The sequence below is a fragment of the Stegastes partitus genome, unplaced genomic scaffold, assembly GCF_000690725.1.
Source record: "Stegastes partitus isolate 25-593 unplaced genomic scaffold, Stegastes_partitus-1.0.2 Scaffold1286, whole genome shotgun sequence".
NCBI lineage: Eukaryota > Metazoa > Chordata > Actinopteri > Pomacentridae > Stegastes > Stegastes partitus.
Genome location: NW_007579017.1, coordinates 156,756 through 177,374, shown reverse-complemented (window position 1 = coordinate 177,374; position 20,619 = coordinate 156,756). Strand labels below are relative to the sequence as shown.

Sequence of the window (20,619 nt, the reverse complement as noted above, 5' to 3'; positions counted from 1 at the left end):
CAATTGACAAATTAGTTATTTGAGAAATTAATCAGCAGATTCATCAATGATAAAATCTATTTTTTAGGCACATCCCCGGTTGAAATCTAGCAGGAAATATCAGCTGACTACCATCCTCCTCACATCGTCCCTGAAAGAAAATGGTTCAGGAAACCTAATGGAAAGAAAAACTGCTGTGAGAATTCATGCTGCAGCTCTGAGTGGAGAATCTAACACTTCAGTGATGGACAGTGTCCATACAGTCTCAGAGAGCATCAACGCTGCATCATGCATATAAATCATGTTCCCATCCGCATGAAAGGAAGAAATATTTGTACATCAAACACACCGGTGTTCCTGTGAATTCCATAAAGCAGCCCCCCTCTGCTTGTACTGTACACCTCACTGCTCTCTGGCTCCGGCTCTGATAACAGACCTGGCCATCACTCCCTCAGGTTATGGTTGTTGTTTTTTTTTTTATTATTATATATATATTTTTTTAGGAGACATGATTGAGTGGAGCCAAGCGCTGTGGTTTTTGGCTCACCTTGCCTTCGGTTAGGTGACACATTAGACCGCACATCAAGGTGAGAGGCTGAGCTGGATGAGTCACAGTGATGGAGAAAAAAACCCACAAAACTCTCCCTACACAACTGACAACAAAGAAGCTGCTCTCCTTGTGCTCGAGTCTGGAACGCAGAGAAATTTCACACAGAAAAGTGAAACTCTATGCTGATGAATAACTGTTTATTGTACGTGTCTCTGTGTTCCATTGAGGCTGATACAGACTTTCTAAAAGTCTGATATTTCCTTTTCTCTTTAAACAAAAACTGAATTTTTGATGGAGTCGCCCTAAATTCGGTTTGAAATTTTTACTCCTTGTAGATAAAAAAAACTAGTGAAGAGCTAAAAAAAAAAAATAAAAAAGTGCACTGACAGAATCATTCTGACCACAAGCACAACGGTCAGTCAGATATATATTTGGTCAAACAGCTAAAACAACCTGCTCTAAATATCACATACAGAGACCTAGAAACGACATACATGGACGGTTAACTTCATAAAGTTTTCAAAAAAGAAGACAGACACATTCTCGCTCTGCAGATGAAAGAGTTTGCATCCCGTGCTTTACTTTGGTATTTTGTATTTTTTGCATTTTACTTTAATTGGTTTATATTTTTGCATGCAGACGATGTATTTTACGGATTCACAGTTGATACTGTGAATATGCCATCAAACAGACAGACTCTAGATGCCTCTTCCATCATGTCAAACGTCTTTGACATTTGGGGATACTTTGGAAACTTTGAGGTCTGCACTTGAATTCAAAATGTTCTTTTTTGGATTTGTTCTGTGGATTTAAACAAGGTTTGGATGCACAACGTAAGTCTGTTTGTTATGAGGAAAAGCTAGAAGTGGAGGAGTACATCATTTGACTAAAATGTATATTTTCCACATAACAGGTCAATAACGGGCACTTTTCAGACCTGAGGCTACAATCAGGAACGACCTATCCTACACTAGAAGTTTCTTAAAGTTCCTAACTAACAGTTTCCTTCTCAGATCTTTTCATAAAGCTGCTGACAAACGCGAGCAACAAAGAGAACTCCTGAGACAGGAGAGGGAGTGAAGTCGACCCCACTGCTACGGATGACATTGGGCTTCCACAGAGAATGATGTGTGATAGGTGACTAAGTCTGTGAATAAAACACATCAAAATAAGGAACACATTACAGTAAAATAAATTTAGTTGGGGGTCCAGGGGTAAAAGTAGAAATACCACACAATAAAATAATCAACTACAAGTACAGACCTGCACTGAAGATGTGCTTTGGAGTAAGCAGGCATAAGAGGAAAATATATTTAGGTATTAAAAGTACAAGCAAAAAAGCTCATTGTGACTGTGATACGATTGTGTTTATGTTGCTGAAGTAAGCAGCATTTTCAAATGACCTTGTTTTGTCTGACCAACAGTAAATATGATTCAGTTCAGTGTCATTTAAAACAAAGAGCTTAACTTTGTAAGGATAAAACTCTTCAAGTTTGGCAACTTAATCATTTATTAGAAGTTTATCATTTCCATTGTTGCTGTTATACTTTGAAGTTCTCTGATTGATGAAAGACACAAAACCCAACTCACCTTCGTCTGCAGAGCTGTTGTCATTAAAACCATTATGTTACAGCGACGGTCAGCCAAACAGACTGACTTCTGTATCAGTGTGTCTGGGTTTTGATATGTTACCGGTGGGACAGCACTGCCACTATGAGGTCAAACTAGACACTACAACACTGGCGTCAATAACTCTCCTCCAGCACACTTTGGTCATCACTTCTACTCAGGTATCTAGCAACTAAGTGTATCTTCTAACAGAAACTTTGCCACCAGCGCAGTGTGATATGCAAACAATCTGAGGAAAGTGGGGGCATCAACATACAACGAAAACCTCTTCATCACTTCATATGTACAAAACGCTGACACAGTGAACTGAGGCGCTTTACTGGGTGTGAGCAGGTCTTTACGACTCCAGGACTCCTCAGGACTCCTCAGGACTTCTAACGTCTCTGAGGGGCTCCTGTCAGCACTAAAAGGCTCAGAGTGAATTCCTACAAAAACTGTGGAGTTTTACACTCAGAACTAACGTGCCCCTTAGTTTTAAGAGTTTCTCCAACTTTATTCCATGAGGAGCTACTTTTCAGCCTCAGGGCGTTTTGTGAATTCGGCCCCAGGACTGTACTTCTCCATAGACCCACAGTTAAAGTTGTGCAACTTTATTTGTATCAAAATGATGATGAGCTCCAGGTAGCGTTTATTTGGGGAGTTTCTGTGCATCAGGCAAACTGAGGCTCCAACTGCTGCTTTAACACACTGGACACTGAGAGGATGTGAGAGGAGGAAGTCTGAAGCACATCTTTAATTCAAGCCCTTAGTAAGATGTAGCAGCGAATGTGTTGACAGACAGCAGGTCTTCTTCAGAGCGCCATGAACCAGTGGCAGGCAGGACTTCTAATTAGCTGACACCCAGGCAGCTAATGACTGCATCTCTGCAGAGCAGCATTCTTCTTGGTGGCAGTAGCATAACTGTTACCAGCAACTATTTGTGTGCGCTGTCACATTCTGGAGATTTAATTCAACGGGTTTGAAAAGTTTATTCTTAAGCTGCTGCCAGTTACATCTGCAGAATATGTTTTCTCCTATGAAGTCACTAGGATCTCTATAAATACTGTCATTTTTACGATGTAATTACGGCTGATTTCCTGCATGTTTGGTCCAAGGAGAAGTATATTTGCCATGTCTGACAGGAGGTTGAACCCCAGGAACCCCAAACCCCACCTGCAAGTATGAAAGGCAAAAAAAGCCAAAATGACTAAATTTAAATGAAAATCACCATTCATTTAAGCTAGAAACTGTAAAAACAGAGAGAATTTCCTTTTCTGTTGAAAAATATAACCAAATCTGAACTTTAAAGAAGAAGGAGCGTTATCATTAATACCATCTGTTGTCCGACTGTACAACCTCAGCATCACTGGCTGATGTAAACATAAACCAGACTTGTGTCATCAGCATCAACATGGTAAAATCTGCACAACAATTCTTTGCACTGCTCGCATCTTGCACTTTTACTTCTACTGTATTTATTCTTAATACTGTATTTATTCATTTTCCATCCTTGTATATATTGTACACATTATTATTGTTTTTATTTTTATGTATATGTTTAGTGCTAGTGCTAGTAACAATGGAAACTTCCCCTGCTGTGGGGAGCAATAAAGAATTATCTTATCTTTTCTTAAACTGCAGTATTTTATCAATATCACTTCTTTCTACACGTCTCGTTTAAAAATCCACCAAAAAAAACAAAACCAGTTTGTCCAACCAGATACCCAGCACCATGATCATTCAGTAAGAACAATCCTCCTCTTGCTCTTGTTTTGGTCTCCACCACTTCCTGATACAGATATTTGATTATTTAGTGGCTAAATGCTCCATAAGGAGAAGCTGGTGTACCCTGGCTAGTCTCTGGGGTTCCCTGTGATAAACTGCCTGCTGTAACACTTCCACACAAACTGCTGAAGTCATCTGGGGAAGACGAGGTTTCAGACACCGACAACTAAACTATTTGGATTTTTTGGCTCCAAAACAGAAACAAATGTTTACGAATGGTGCAGGATTTAAAACATCCTGTTTGAACCATGCTCACCATTTAAACCGATGATCTTGTTGTTGGTGGCTTCATTGCTTTTAAGCAGCTGTATTTACCTCACAGTGGCATTAGTCTGGGGTGACTAACTCCCAGTAATACCAATAAACCATTTAAATGAAGTCAACATGAGGGCACAGATCACTTCAATAAAAGAATTAAAACTTCACTTTTCCCCTTAAAAACTGCACCAATACAAACATCTGACTGAACAACAGACGTGTTAAATGCCATTAATATCACCAACAGCTGTCTTCCATCCTTGAGCTTCTCACCTTAAACTTGTTGCCGACGCTGATGAAGCTGAGCTTTCCAGCCTTCTGCTTGACGTCTTTGCTGTTGTTGGAGTTTTCAAACAGTTCGCGAATAAAGCGGTCCTTGGACTCACTGACCAGACACGCCAGAGACATGTGCAGAGCGTCGTTGTTCTTCTCCACAAACTTGGTCTGAGAGAGGAACATTTTCAAACAGAATCAGGAACATGTTGTCCAACTCCTGCAATGCACGCTCTGATGTGTTTTAGTGTCTATGTGGCACACAATTCCAATTTAAAAATCCTATTACTTTCATGTCCCTGCTCCATCTGCCCACCATACAGCTGAAGAATGATATTCAGAGCGACAAATCTCAGAATATAGAAGCTATATAAAACAGACAGTGCAACATGGGTGTTTCTGTGTGATTTTTATGATTCATTTAAAATCTCCTCACAGCTACGTTGGGTCTATTTCTCAGAATCTAATCTAGTCTGAATGGTCACTTGCTTTCATGTTAAAAAGCTGTGGTCAGGAGTGTTTTTTCTACAGTCCAGTGATCAAAGAAAAAGAAATAAATTATTTTTGCGTGACATTAATTTCAAAGATGGCTGCAGGAAAGCAGAGTGTGTTTCGTGGACGCACCGTCTCGTAGCACACGGCTCCTGCAAAGTGTCTGATAATGAATCCTTCATCGTCCCTCACGTTCCTGTGGACGGCCAGCTTAGACTTCCTGGGAACCTGAGGGACACACACACACACACACACACACAAACAGACAATCACATGTGTGAACACGTGTGGGTGCACACACACACACACACACACACACACACAATCAAACCCTTAGACTCAGCAGAGTTCCTGCATATTTTCCATTTACAATGGCAAACTAATTCCAGGTCCTGTCAATCACTCACTGCTGGAAATGAAGATTAGGATTCAGTGGCGGTAATTTAACTGTCAGCTACACCACATCACTCACAGACCAAACGTTATTTTTAACTGAAACTTACTGGATTGGCATCAATGTAAAGAAATGACAATCAGAGAGTGACCACCTTTTGCGGCACCTCTTTATGGAGGAAATCTGTCATAAAATAATTTGGGAGATCTAATGTTGTCCAGCACAGCAGCTTTGCCATTAATTCCTCTTTGAAGGAGCTTCTACATTTTTAGCCGTTGTTGATGACAGAAAAGGTCATGATTGTACTTATAGCTAAGGTCATACACGGTGGGTTTTTTAATGTGTAATGCTGGATATTTACATGTGCAACAACAATAACTGTACCTATAAATATGGTTGAATAATGTTGACATACAAATAATCCGGTTGATTAATTAATAATGAAATTATTAGTCAAGTTTTCTTCTATAACTTTAGGTGGAAAACATCTTTCAAAAATGTTCAGAATTATCAAGTGTAGTTTGTCTTTTTTAATGTAACTGTATATATCAAACTTAAAAATGTGACAGATATTTAATGTTAAAAACCTGTAAAATTAATGGGTTTTCCTTTGCAAAACTGTAAAACTCTGGTTATCATGAAATGCTTTTATATAATTATAATTGCAATTACAATAATAAACAGTCGTAAACATTAACTTTACATAAAATTCTTGTATATTTAATTGATTTTATATTAATTTTATTGTACATTATACATGTAAATTCACAGTCTGTTACTATGATGTTGATATTTTTGTGTATTATGAAAATGCTGAAAAATTTTATCAAAGAACTAATATATTAATGTGATAATTTTTTTTTATTATTCTTATATTTTAAATACAGATTTTTCTTTTTTTTTTTTCTTTGAGTGTTGTGGGCGGCTGTGATGATGTACTCGACTGTATTACATTTAAAAGTATTCCCAATAGTTCATCATCCTCCACAGGGATAAAATTATGTAAAGTATGAAAAACTAAAGCCTCATTGACTTGAATAGTTGTCAAATTCCAAATATGTCCTGATTCCAGCCTCTCAAATAAGCTCTGCTGCTTGTTTTAGTCACATATCGCAGTGAAAGAAGCATGTTTCAGTTTTGGACTGCTGGTTGGAGAATATTCACGATTTCATGAAGTGAGTCGGGCTGTGGGAGGCAGCGCTGGGCTTCCTGACATTCACTGATTAACAGCTATTTGGCAGAACAAGAACATTTGGAGAAGGTCTGATATTTTTATTGTCTTATCTGTTTGTTCTTTTTTATCATTTTGCTTTTATCGTTTCTTTGTGTCTTATTAGCAGCTTGCACTTCAAGCACTTCAAACTGCATAAACCTGTGTGAATGCTGCTATAAAAATGATAGAAAGTTTGACTGATTGAATGAAACCAGGAGTTCATAACCTGAGAAACATACAGAGGAGGTGGAAGCACATTTTCAGTGCTGCCTGCAGTCTGCAGTCTCTCGGGCTGCGTTTCAGCCCACTCTGTATGTAGCCTGAGAGGTAACACCCAGGGCACAAACAGGTTTGCAAATCGCTTGGTGCTGCTTGTTTGCAAGCGTAGTGGTAAATAAAGGAAACTGACAGGGGCTTCTCAACTTTTTCATCAGCTCCTTTCTTCTCTCATCTGGTTTTTGAAGCCGAACCGTGAGCTACAACTATTTACAGAGATTCTACTGAGTAAATTAAAAAAACAGAAAAAAGCTTCTGTCCAATGAATCGATACAGTTTTAAGAGACATTAAGAAAGGTGGGTCTCTACAAAAACAGGACCAGGCATTCAAAAGGCTTCTTTTCATCTGACTCCTGAGTCACTTACAGTCAGGCGGAAATGGTCCTTGTGTTTGTTGTGAACAGTGTCGGTAAAGTGCTGGTCGCTGGGTTGAGGTAGACGATTCTCTTCGTCCAGGATGTCCAGGATGCCGACCAACTTCGCCTCCACCAGGTCTGCGGACAAAGTGTGAGAAGCATGAGGAAAAGATACGTGGCCTCCTAATGACGCTGCTCACAGATCACCTGAGGCTACTGGGCAACGCGACCGATTAAATCAAGGCGGGGTGATGTAGACGATTAAAACACTAAATTAAAGTTTAATCAGATGGAAAGAGGCGTGGAGATCATAACAGCTTCTCCTTGACCTGACCTGACTGGGAAGGTGGTAGGGAACGTGGACCTAATTCACTTAATTGTAATTATTATTATTATTGCTATTATTGTATTATTACAGTTTAGTGCACTTGGAGGATGACAGGGTGGTTTATTTTATTAATATGGTGGCAGGAAATGTCATTTGAAAGTTCAGCCGGTTTGATATATAAAAGTCCTGTGGTTTTATCTTTAAAACTACCAGGTGAAGAAAACCTTCAGTGGATGAGCTGTGGAGGAGCAGCAGCTCAACTTGAGGACACAATGAGCATTTGGCGTCTGCTTGGTGGAGCTTACGATAACAACCAGTACCTTTAATATCAGCTTGTACGACTACTTTTGGTCCATCGGCTACAAAAACATGATACAGATTTGTCAAACGTGGAGGAATTAAGTCTGAAGGACCCTTTAGACTGGCGACTCATGCTTACATAGACATACAGTAATTGTACACTTCAGAGCGCCAACATTATGACCGAACCACTGAGGCCTGGACTCTGCAGGACCTCTACTAGAGCTTCTGTATTGTTCCCAACACAAGCATTGGAAACTGAGAGGCTATAAAACAGAGAATAAATGTTTATGAGAGTCACAAAACTCTGCAATTCATATTTGATCCAATCCAGATGAGCCATATGTTAATCTTGTTTATCCATTCATGCCAGTAGAAGTCTCAGACATAAACGCTGTCTAATAACTCAACTGAAAAAAGGAGTTCTACTTGAAATATTCATGGACTTAAGTGTCAGAAAAACCCATCTGCAGTCCACCTGCATCTAAAGGATGACAGGACACATTCTGGACAGAGGATGCAGATCATTTTAAAGAGGAGTTAAGGAGCTGATCTATGTTAAACTGGAGCAGTGTCTATGACAACACTTATCAGATACTTATAATGCAGTCCTGACATCCTTCCTGAGACAGTTTCACCAGCATTAACATCTGAAACATGCGAATCTTAAGTCATTACCAGGTCGTGTGCATTGGGGGGTTAGAACTGAGGATGCCTCTTGGTTGAGAGGTGGAACATCTTCAAGAGCAAAAAAGAGAAGTCGAGCCTTCTACTGAAGCACGTATGATTTTGATAGAGGGATTCGTGGAGCTGAATATATCTGGGTATTTCACCTACTTGGAACTGCACCCAAACTGGAACCAAATAAATAAATAAATATGAACACTTACAGAAGTCTCTTTTCATCTACCGCTGCAATTAAAAAAACGCCCACATTGCATTTAGCTTTTCAGATCCTCCAATTTCATCAGTTTGTCATTTCTCTCTACCCTCATTTTTATTTCCCTCTGTTCCTGCGTTAAAAAAAAAACCATGAGTAAGTAAAATGTAATGCGTCTGATCCCTAATTAAGCATAACTTTGAAAGATAAACCTTTAATGTTTTATAAAACATGGGATCCTCTACAAAAAAAAAACGATCTCAAACCACAGAAATCTGAATAAAAAGTTGTGAGCGTATCTGATCTTGCTTTGCTCATTTTGTGGGTTTTGGACTAAGGTGCTCTGCATTCTTGTTTATGTATGGCTGTAAATCACACTGACGTAATTAAAAAAAAAAAAAGATGAGGGTCACAGTGACCTGACAAACAATGCTGTAAAGGAAATGCTAAAAAAATAAAAAATAAATAAAATGTCAGAGTTACAATGCCCATATTTTACACATTTAAAGGTTAATAAATTATTTTGAGGGAGTCTACTCTAATATATTTACATGCTTTAATGTTCAAAATGACATTATTTTTCTCATACTGTAAGGCACGTCGTCTCTTTTTTAACTTCTGTCACATGTACCCCTTTTCCACCGAGCTGGTTCCAGTGCTAGTTCAGAGTCAGAGCCTGACTTGGCACCAGTTCTTTGTGTTTCTTTCTCCAGGTTCTCAAAACTGGTGCTTAGCAAACACCAACTCTTTGCAGGGCCAGAGCTAAGAACCGAGTACGTCAGGGGCTGGGGGCGGAGTTATCGTGACCAACGAGACCGATGGAAACACACAATGGGACACGCAAGCGGTGATTTGTGTTGTTTTTCAGCAGGACGTCTCTGGTCCGATCGCAGATGTGTTGGAATGAATCCCGGGACACACAGAAGTTTTGCACAAACTGTTGCGCGCTGAAATCCAGTACAATTGTGTCCCACCAGTAGAACCCCAGTGGTGGAAAACAGTACTTTTATAACTTGAGTGTACTGCGGTATTTACGCTTACAAATGTGGTCTTCTCATGAAAAATGGAGTGCATCTACATGCACTGTTCCGCTCATGAGGAAAAAATCACTCAGTTTCAATTTGGACAAATCTGACATAAGAACGCCCTGATTTACTCTTTTTAAAGTAATTGTTGGTCACACACCGGTCTGAGCAACGCAGCAACCAAAAGCAGCTAGCGCAACCTGCAATGTGGGGTGTTGAGGGAACGTCAGTAAATTATAGGGTCTATCGATAAGAAAAGTCATATGTTTTGCCTGTGACAAGGTGAGAGGTGCAATCATGTAAGAAAGTTGGTCGCACCAGTGAAAAAGTTCGTCTGGAGTCCTGTGTGGGCTTCTGTACAGCATGAGTGTTGTTCGGTAAATGCCTACGTATGCAGTGACGTATGGCGTGGCTCTAACTTGGTTCCTTACCAATGGAGAAGCAAACAAGTTCTTAGGAGGTACAAGATTTGAACCAACAAAGCTCTGGAACTAGCACCAGCAACCAACTAGCACCTGGCTCTTCTTGGTGGAAAAGGGGTATTTAAGGTCTCCCTCCTGATAAGCTGGGTGTGCTCTGATTGGTCAGCTGACCCGACAAAAGTGAGGTAACTCCCTGTTACATACACTAACATCAGCTCTATAAGTACAAGCAGGCAGGTGTAGCTCTAACAGAAGCAGTTCCAGTGAATAAATATAGAGCAGACTGTGAGGAAGTTCTTTGCTTGACACCAAAGTAGCTGCTAGCCAGGCATTATGCAAACATTCTACACAGTGATGTAGAAATGTAACAGAAGTCTACTTTCAAGGTGATGCATTTATGGCAGCTAAGGAGCAGGGTTTTCTGTGGGAAAGAATAACTCTTGTTGGCATGGACGTTGGACTTTCAAAGTTTGCAGATCATTTATATGCAAAAAAAAGCAGCTATATAACACACTGAGGGACGGAGAAAAAACAAAAAAGCAGAATATGGGCTCTTCAAAACAAAAAAAACAACAACCAAACACTGACAAAACACAGTGCCGAGGAGGAAGTTATGCAGGATGCCTGAATGATTCAGAGGATGACGTGAGGTATTATTGAGAAGATATGATTACCTACGCATGTTAGAACAAACACAGTCTTTCTGAGTAATGTTTCCTGACATGAATTGACAGAGCAGAGGCTGTTTGATACAGACTCCTACTCACAAACTCACTCCATTCTACTAAGCAAGGTCAGTGGAGGCCTGAGCACAGCTGAGCAGCAGGCAGATTCTCTCCTGAAAAACCCCAGGAGACATCCTTCATCTACCCCTCCATCCCTCTGCCTGCTCTCAGTCGCTGGAAACAATATAAACACAATCTGGAATAAAACTAAATTAGACGACTGGCCTGTGCCTGCATGCATTAATGACAAAATGAATGAATGCATGAGCAAGACTTTAAAATGCTTAAAGAAGCTGCCCCGGACGTCAACAAAGTTGTTTAGTGATTTGTTTAATGATAGTTTCCACTAGTTTCCAAGTGTTCATTTCTACTTTTTCTTGCATCCTTTAATAGATCTGCTCTTTGTACGGTTGTAATTTTCTGCTACATCAAGGGGCATTTTTATGTTCTCTGACTTTTGTGCGAACAAAGAGATGCTGCTGCTTTTACAACACGCAACAGGAATCCAAACAAACAAACACATTTCAGTAATCTCCAAGCCGATGAACAGAGCTCATTGTAAACAGTGTGCAGTGGTCCAGCTCCCTCCAGCTGACTCCGCTGTAGTTAAGCATCTAATATTGATGCTATTTCACAGAACCGGACATCAGCAAAAAAAAAAAAAAAAAAAAAGCATAATTAACCTCCCTTCACCTCTAATCACCTCACATCTATCTCCCTCCCCATTCCCGGACTAATGAAGACACATTTCAGTCAGGACAGGAGTTCACATTCTCTGGGCTCCGTCATTCTGCCTCTTCACTTTGTTCGTGCAGGAAGCAGCCCAGAAGGCTCAGGGGTCAAACTGTGGAGAGGCAGCTCTCGTGAAACCGAGGGCGAGCAGCCAGCAGCGCATTAAAGCCAATAATGAGTAGCATGCTGCCGCTCGTAAATACAACCCAGTGTTGCCTCTGCCCGAATGGCACAAGAAGAATGTATGTGCACAAACCGTGAACGTGAAAAATACAAACGCTGTCAAGTACAAACAGCAGCAGCTGCAAATAAAGACTGAAGAAATGTTTGTCTGAAGCAGCAGGAGAAATTATGTGATACATACACGTATCTATATTTTACGACAAGCAGAAATAAATCTCGTATTGTCCATGACATCCTGATTTAAATCTCAAGTCAAGGCCATAAAGTGTCAAGTCAACAAGATCAGATAGGAAAATTGACAGTAAAGCTTCACGAGAAGTTGCACATCACGTTCCAGACAAGTTCTAGAAGAAAGAGTTCAAGGTTAAAACAGTCTGACATCAACACAGGGCAATTACAAATATGTACAAGTTCAAGTCAAGAAAGAAAAAGCCACAAGCAAAGCACCAAGTCATCAACAGGTTTCAAATAAAAACAGAAAGTTTCATGTCCTGAGTAAAGAACTACAACCAGAAAGGAAAGTCTTAAGACATGTCTCAGTTTGGGAACTACAAGCTCAAGTCCATACAAGAAACTCACAAAATATTACCCAATCTAATCAAGTCCCAAGTAAAAACTGACAAGAGTCAAGTCACAATATAAAGTACAAGTCACAATAAGGAAGTCACATTAACATCTTTAACCACCGAGTCAAATCCAAATTTAAAGCTTTCAACTCTGAAGTCAACTCCTAAGTAAGGACTATGGCTGGGCCATATCATACCGTGCACGGTAATACCGGTGTAATGTTAGGGGATGATATGAAATTGAAGTATTGGGTAGTGGTGGGTGGTAGGTGAATATTTGGATCTCAAAATTGCTATCCGGACACCACCACGACAACCGAATACGCCGATATTCCACCACCCACTGCTACTCAATGTTTTTGGCCATATCACCCTGCCCTAGTAAGGACTAGTAGGTAATTCCAAGTTAATTCTGAAGTCAAAATCCACCAGTTCTAAGCCAAGTCCTAAATCAAAGACCAAGACCAAAAAAGTGCCAAGTCATCACAGTAAGGTCAAGTCTCAAGTTAAGATAGGAAACCTTAAAGTAAAGCTCAGAACGAAAACCTTCAAGCCCCACAGCATTTCACAGTTTGAGACCTAGAGGTTCTAAATGACAACATTGGCATGGCAAGTCTGAAGTCAAGACCTTGAGTTCCGCATCAAAGCCCCAGGTCAAGACCTAAAACTGTAAATTCAACACAGACAGGTTACTGGTCCAGTCTCAAGTTAAAATGGTAAAGTCGAAAGTTAAGTTCCAACTTAAAAACCCTCAAGTCCCACATCACAGCCCAGGTTGAGTCCAAAAGGTTCAGGATCTACAAAGTCCCAAATCAAGACAGGAAAGCCACAAGTGAAGCACCCAGTCCACATCAATAAGTACCAAATAAAAACAGAAAGTTAGAGGTTACAAGTCACGACAGGGAAGCTACAAATAAAGTCACATGAAGACCTTTAACCTTCGAATCAAATCCCAAGTCAATGATTCAAGTCCCAATGAGCACACATCAGTTCTAAGGTAACTCCAAAGTCAAAACCTTCTAGTTCCAAGTCATGTCCTAAGTCAAGACTTAAGTCAACACAAGAAACTTATAAGTCAAGTCCCAAGTTCAGATAGGGTAGCTGAAAGTAAAGTGCAATGCAAAACCTTCGTAGGTCAAGACCAAATGGTTTTTTAGGAAGGAAACCGCATTTTTTTAATATATATATATATTTTGTTTGTTTGTTTGTTTTTGCTTTATTAAAGGACCTTCAAATTCACAAAATTAAATCTAAAGCTTAATATTAAAATGCATACACAAGAGGGCACAGAATGCACACGGCACTGTAGCAAGAGAACCACAAAGCAAATGTCACTTATTCCCAACAGACCAGATTCTCCGTTCCGTTGAAAAACAATCAACAGCTCTGCAAATTCCATCTATGTGTACATGCAGGCCACATCGCGTAGTGAATACCACAGGGAGAGGAACTGCATGTGCTGAAAGTTTTTTAGAAAGCACGGTGTGTTCTGCACAGTTATACAAATAAATAAATAAACAAACATTCAGCACCTTCGCAGAGGAACACTCTGAACTCAACGGCACAAAGACGAAAGATGAGCAACTTCAGCTGCTCTGTGTGTGCAGAATGATGAGCGGCGCCTTCATACCTATGCAGTCTTGATTGTCGACATAGTGAACCTCGTTGACTCCGAGCCCCTCCCTCTGGTACAGCTCTTGCTCCTGGAATGCAGATATTTCTAATGAGAAACCATAACGATATTCACAGCATGTACAGCATTCGTCTAATGAGAACGGGGACGGCTTCAGATCTGCCTGGAGGGCATGCTAGTTCCCTAACAAAAGGCACTTGGGCCCGGCTTTCTGCTATTACACTTTGTATGAATGAGCATCTAAAGGTTACGGCTTTCATGCTGGATGCTGCTAACAGATGTTTGGGGGCTGCAAGTCTGTACACGATGAGTATTAAGGTAAAATGGCATGTCGAACATTTTGAAAAGAGACAGCGGCGTTACAAAATGATGAAAGTCAAACATAGTCCAAAGTAGTTTGTGTTGCCCTTTTCTGAGGTTCAGTTTTCAATTTTGCAGACGGATCAGCTGTTAAGATTGTAGTACTGATCCGAACCTTGGTTTCTCCAACTAGACAACAATCACACAGCCATTACACGACAGTCTGGCATACGAGACCTCAGGGTCGTCAGCTGAACAGAATTTCTTTCACAATTTCTTTTGTCAGAAACACAGCTCCAAACGATAATAAACCAATTATGGAGGCTGCGGCTTTCCAAGGTCGGCAAATGCTCGGCGTTGGCGGAGGTTTGAGGACTCGAGTTCCTTCTAGTTCATTATGCAATGACCTGCAGTCACAAAAAAATGATATATGGAGCATCATTATTTTCCAAAATAGAAATAGTAGTGTTTAGGTGACTTGGACAGCGTCAGTTTTCACGTCAGCTGTTGGTAATGGCTGTTTGGGTGCAGAAGAAGTCTGCAAATTGAGAGTTTCATCTGAAAAGACAAAGTTAGAGGAGGCAAAAAAAAAAAAAAAAGGAGAGAGAAACTGGTAACTTCTTCTCCAAAATAAGTTTACAAAATCCAGCATGAAACTTTCTACCTCATAATTCTGAACATGTTTGTTGTCTTAAAGTTTAAAGGATGCAATCATCTGGGATTTCCTGACATAAACAGCAATCAACCTGAAGCATATGTTTATATAAAATAGAAAAGCCGGGCTTAGAATTGAAAATGTTAAAAGTTGGGGCTCAAAAATGAGAAACCCACAATTTACTTGCATCAAGAAAAGCACTTAAATCAGACTATAAATCCTGAGCCATTCAAAGATGTTTGCTTTGATTTGCTGGTGTTTACTGATGGATCTGAGGCAGCTGATTTTCACTGCTGCAGAATGCTCGGAGGGAAACCTGCTGAATGGCAGCTCTCACCTCTTTAAGGATGCGCTCATTGAAGAACTGCTGCAGTTTCTCGTTACAGTAGTTGATGCAGAATTGCTCGAAGCTGTTGTGTTCAAAGTACTCTGTAAAGCAGAAGAAGCAGCAGCAGACAGTCAGTTGAAGATGCTGCGTCTGACAAGTGACACTGTTTTACATAAATCATGCACCGTGTAATCTGTTCATTGATGACTGTACAATACAGACGTCAGAGCAAGATAAACTGTGAAGTCGGCAGTGTGTCCTTACCATTGAACATTTACCGCACTCGCAATTTCACAAGATGATTTCTGAAGCAATGCTCACTGGTGCAAGATTCCAGTGGGACTTTAAAATATCTATTTCTTCTGTCTTTCTGTCAACTTAGATGAGTCTCTTTTTCCCTGAACTCCTTAAGACATCTCATAGAAAAATCTTTTACTTCATTTTTCAGACATATTTTTGCCAAATGGATTTTCCCATATACTTGGAAACAATGCAATTTGTAAGTTATTAAAATCAGACTGAACAATGACCCTCCATGCATGGCTTTTACCTTTGACATGGCATTTTTATAGTGATAAGGGGTTTTAGGGAATACTGACCAAAGCCAGCGATGTCCAGGACGCCGATGAAGTTGGCGGAGGAGTCGAAGGGGAAGCACTGGTTGACCCTGGTCACCACGTGGTCGAACAGGCGGCTGTACACGGCCTTCGCCAAGGCGTCCCGAGCGTTGTTGGCCTGCTCGACTTTGAGCGGCACTCTGGCAAAGACACACAAAAATAATGGTTTAAAATACTGTACAGTGTAAAAGTGATTCAGAGATTAAAAACTGCATTTCTTCACTACACAACAAAAAAAAAAGTTTATTTATGATGGCTTTTGAAACATCCAAGGACACCTTACAATACTTCAAATACAACAAAACAAGGACAAATTAAAGAAGAGAGTTCGGTTTCATACAAAGTAACACCATAAAGTTTGTGTTTCAGTGAAGCTCCTGATCCTGCACAGTGGCAGCCAGCCTTCATGTTTACCAGCCAACCAGCGTCTCAATGCAAAGCAGGATGATTTGTGTTCCTTCCAGTTCATCAGAATGATTCCCTTTGCAGAGACACATCCTAGCATGAAGGAAATGAACATACCACTTTAAATTTCTGACACAGCAGACAAGCTACTGGGCAAACCAGATTTTAAATTGACATTTCTGGGCACTCACACAACAAGTGTAACACAGAACGCACTGCTGCTCCCACAATCACACCAGCACTGGTCAAGATAATTGTTTTAAACTCCTCAAAGGTCTGCTGGGAGAGCTTTAAGCTCTGCTACCATTTTACACCGAATTATCTCAAATGTAATTTATATGTGGGGGACTAAACCAATGTGGACTTTTTATAGACTGAACAATTAAGTCAATAGTTTACCTGCAAAGGACACTTTCTGGAACTACTAGTTGTTACAGATGCACTTTGTCAGTCCCTAAATGAATTAAGGTTCGATATCCAGACCTCAGGGACACACAGACACTTCTTATTAAGCAGATTTTTCTCTGACCTCAGCCTCCTCCTTATTGGTTTCTTTCCTAATGTGTGCAACAACAAATTTATGGTTACGCTGCTGGTGAACAGATTGAGCTAATTGCCCAAAATAATATTAATTGTAAACATAAATCGGTCACTTGAGGATGAAGTAGGTCCACTAATTCACTTGCAGACCAAGACTCAGTTAAAACGAACTGGGCTTGCCTGACTTTCCAAGCAGATAATTGTGTTATTGACAGCTGGGAAAAGAGAGATTGGGTGTGAGGTAGCGGCCATAAAATGGTGACAGAAACCATAACCGGCAGCGAGCTCTGTGGAGGTATTGTAATTGCTTCTGACTGTGTGCAGGCGTGTGGTTCAATAGCGGCAGACAAAAGGAGTGACCCGATCGTGGGGGCTAGATAAAATGCACCGCATTAATCTGCTGCGAGGCTGAAGTTTCTGAACAGGCTTTACCTCTGGACTTTACTTCAGCTCGACTGCAGTGCACTCAAGGACACACCGGGAAATAACTCCGCACGAGTGGCACTCGGAGACTCCCAAAGCTCCGAATAATGACTTCCAAAATCCACCTCCCCTCTCGCCTCCCCCTCTCTTGGCGACAAATTATCTTTTCCGCGCATACCTTTTTAAGCCACATGCGATATCACAGGGAATAGTAACGTCTGATCCCTATAGGTTCCTCGTGGTATCTTTCCAACCCATTTTGCTGTGATGAGACGACCCACTGTGCCAAGGGCAGCCCCCCTACAGCAGCAATCTGTAACTGACTTCAGCATCTACACTCTGTTTGCATCCCCATTAGGATTCACAATGTACTGTACAGTATATATATACGGTGCTGTGCGAAACCCTACATGTTTAGATTCGTCTCCATCACCAGCACCACCAGGGAAATGTTGGATCACTCCTGAATTTATTCTGCAGGATGAGCATAAACAAAGAGCCAAAGTCATAAAACTACCTTCAGTTACAAGAAGTCCTGCAGCAGACGATCTGACCCCCACAGAGTTCTCAGGTTCTCCAAGACGCTCGGAACAACCTACCTGCCAAGCATCTTGAAAAACTGAAGAGCACTGGTGGTGCGTTAAAGGTAAAGGTTCCTCACAGTAAATATTGATTTGTCTTAGCTTCCTCCTCTTAACTGCACTTTGAATCAAAACTATTCACAGCATATTTTGAAAGCGTCCTCACTTTACTTTTAGTGCCTCGAACCTTTGCCCACAATCACACATACGTATATTTCCTATTTATATTCAAGTGTGTGTATATATTTTCAAGTGTAGATGCACACAGCGGTGTTTACCTGACACCTACTTTCAGTCAAGTGAATAAAGATGTAACATTTCAGAGTTCAATGTTCCATCAATAGAATAAATGATTGTGTAAGTAAGGAGGGCAAATAAGGAGAACCATCAGGTTTACTAAATTCAACCTGGTGTTTGAAATGTCTTTTATTCAGCCTTGACTTCTTGTCCCCTACATTCTTGTTTTTATACGTACCCTATAGTCTTGTTTTTATCTGTACTTTGAATATTTATTCTGTTTTTATATTTCTTTTTCCAGCTGCGCGTCCTGGTTCGACATCTTATTTAAACTCCAGAGAACATCATCTTTTCTGTCGAAAACAAGCACCACTTTTTAGGGGCGCTGCCTATACTTTTTCCTGTTACCTTTTGCCTTTACGTCTGGAAAAACATAGAAACTCACTCATAAATGCTTTGAATTACAATTTCCATATTCCATATTCTCAGCTTCTATTTGTCCTCTCTCCTCCTGTGACCTGGAAATTGTTTCCTCCTCCACGGTCATGGAGGATCTTCCAATTACTTAAAATGCATACCAGGGAGATGAAAAGAGAGGGCTAGGGTTAGAACACAGGCGCTCCTATGAGGTGGGGGGGGATCTTTAATCAGGTGGCTTCATGTATAAACGCTGCACCTTCACGGTTGTAAGCCTGATTTAACAGGTGTAAAGCATGCTGTAAGTTACCAATGTCGCTGAACAATGACCCTATGTAACGAATGATTTCTTATTTGGCAGCTTCGCTCACTTCATCCTCGCGTCACTTCCTTGTTGAGTGGAGAAAGACGAGTTAGTATAATGAACAGCCCCCATTAGGTACGAACGTAGTAAAAAAAAAGTAAAAAATGCAACCTGCAAGTTCATGTAAGGTTTTACATCCACGTTTTTAAATTCTCCATCAGTGATCTCTGCATTTTACACTCATTCTACAACATGAGAAAGTTTATTCTTGACCTTGGAAGCGGTTTAATTGAAAAATCCTCACTTAGGATCTGAACACCAGATTTTCTGTAGCTTTCAGCCGCATCTCACATCTGATTTGAATACCACAGTTGAAAGCTGCAGAAAATGTTTTTATCTATTACTTCAGCTGAGTTATCTTGCCAGACTTTGCAAATTAAGTGTGCAAAGGCATACTTATACACAAAGTGATTGGTGTTTCAGCATTATGTTTAAGAGGATCAAGTGGTAAAGATCAGACTGTATGTAAATATTCTTTGAGTTGTGGCTCTGAGCAACACAAGACACTTAAAGAACCAAAAAAAGCGTTGAAGCAAACAGGCAAAGTTACAACCGCAGGGCGGGCCTCGAAATCTGACTTATCGCCTATCAACAGGCCCGCAGCTCCTCAGCTTCACCCCTGCCCTCTCTGCACTACCTGCTATGTTTAATTCATGTGGACGGCTCCTCGGAGCTGGAGCACCGCGGCCAGAGGTTTTAATACTGCGGTGAGGCCCTCTCATTTAAAAACCAAGAGGTCTAAATGCCAGGGCAGCATAATGTCAGAACACTAATCGTACAAGCAGCCTAATATGTATTCCCTATGAGCCTCTGCACTGAGAATGTTTTTTTTTTCTCCTTCTCTCTTAGAGTAATTACTGATGTCGCCTTGTGTAGAAAGTGCGCTCTCTGAAGACGCCTGCTGGTCTGCAGCTGCTCCTTGGCTCTGTACTCAAAGACACCACATGGGAAAAAAATGGATTTTAAATTGGACTTTTGAGCCATAAAAGAAGTGTCCTGATATGAAGCAGCAGAGAGATACTTTAGCTTTGCATTAATATATTCGGACTTCTGTTCTGCTACACTGCATTACACAGCATTAAACCACCACTCATTGCGACACATTACTGCTTATCCACAGGTTTCAGTTGAGAGAACACGAAGCCAGCGGAACTAGATAACCTATTTTTTTCTCTGTGTTTTGGTCCTTCAGACACGCTAAGTGGCCAATTTGACACACAAAAAACACAACTTTTGAAAACTCTGTCCAGAGTGGATGAATATGAAAATGACTAACTCACATTTTATCATGTACGAGAAAAAAGATCACTTTTGGAAAATAATGATACCTTTATTTTCACAGCACCTTTCTAAAACAGCATTTCAAGGAGCTGCATAAAACAAGACATTAAAATAGAAGCAGGCAAAACACCAAATATATAAAAGAACAAAAATAAAATAACCACAATGCACGCAATAATGGACAAATGGGTCACGGCATGGTAAAAATATATAAGGAAGTAAAATAGTAGTAATGTTTTAAAAGAAGATACTGATGTTGACAATCTGGGAGAGAATTTCACATTTTAGAAGCACGAACAGTCGGATGACTTCTGTTCACAAGTAGAAATTCAGGAACTGTTTCCTCCCAGAGGACCTGAAATAGCCATTAGTCTTATAAGGAGTTAAAAGACCACAAATGTAAGATGGGGCTTGGAAGTGTAAGGCTTTAAAAACAACAGTAAAACCTTACAAGGCAGCTGGCCGGTGAAGGCCGACATGAAGTAGAGTACTG

At 40.5% G+C, this 20,619-nt stretch overlaps 1 protein-coding gene across 1 annotated transcript in view; it reads right to left on the bottom strand.

Moving 5' to 3' along the window:
• LOC103369425 (unconventional myosin-VI-like) overlaps window positions 1–20,619 on the bottom strand; it is a gene marked incomplete at its 3' end in the record, with an annotated part of 141,202 nt that overhangs the window by 24,354 nt on the left and 96,229 nt on the right. Inside the window, exons 13-18 of the mRNA XM_008298140.1 lie at window positions 15,861–16,018; window positions 15,271–15,362; window positions 13,976–14,048; window positions 7,195–7,322; window positions 5,078–5,173; window positions 4,454–4,624 (exon numbers count right to left, since the gene is read on the bottom strand). Of these exons, the coding sequence (XP_008296362.1) occupies window positions 4,454–4,624; window positions 5,078–5,173; window positions 7,195–7,322; window positions 13,976–14,048; window positions 15,271–15,362; window positions 15,861–16,018 (718 nt within the window). The remainder of the gene's footprint in view (window positions 1–4,453; window positions 4,625–5,077; window positions 5,174–7,194; window positions 7,323–13,975; window positions 14,049–15,270; window positions 15,363–15,860; window positions 16,019–20,619) is intronic.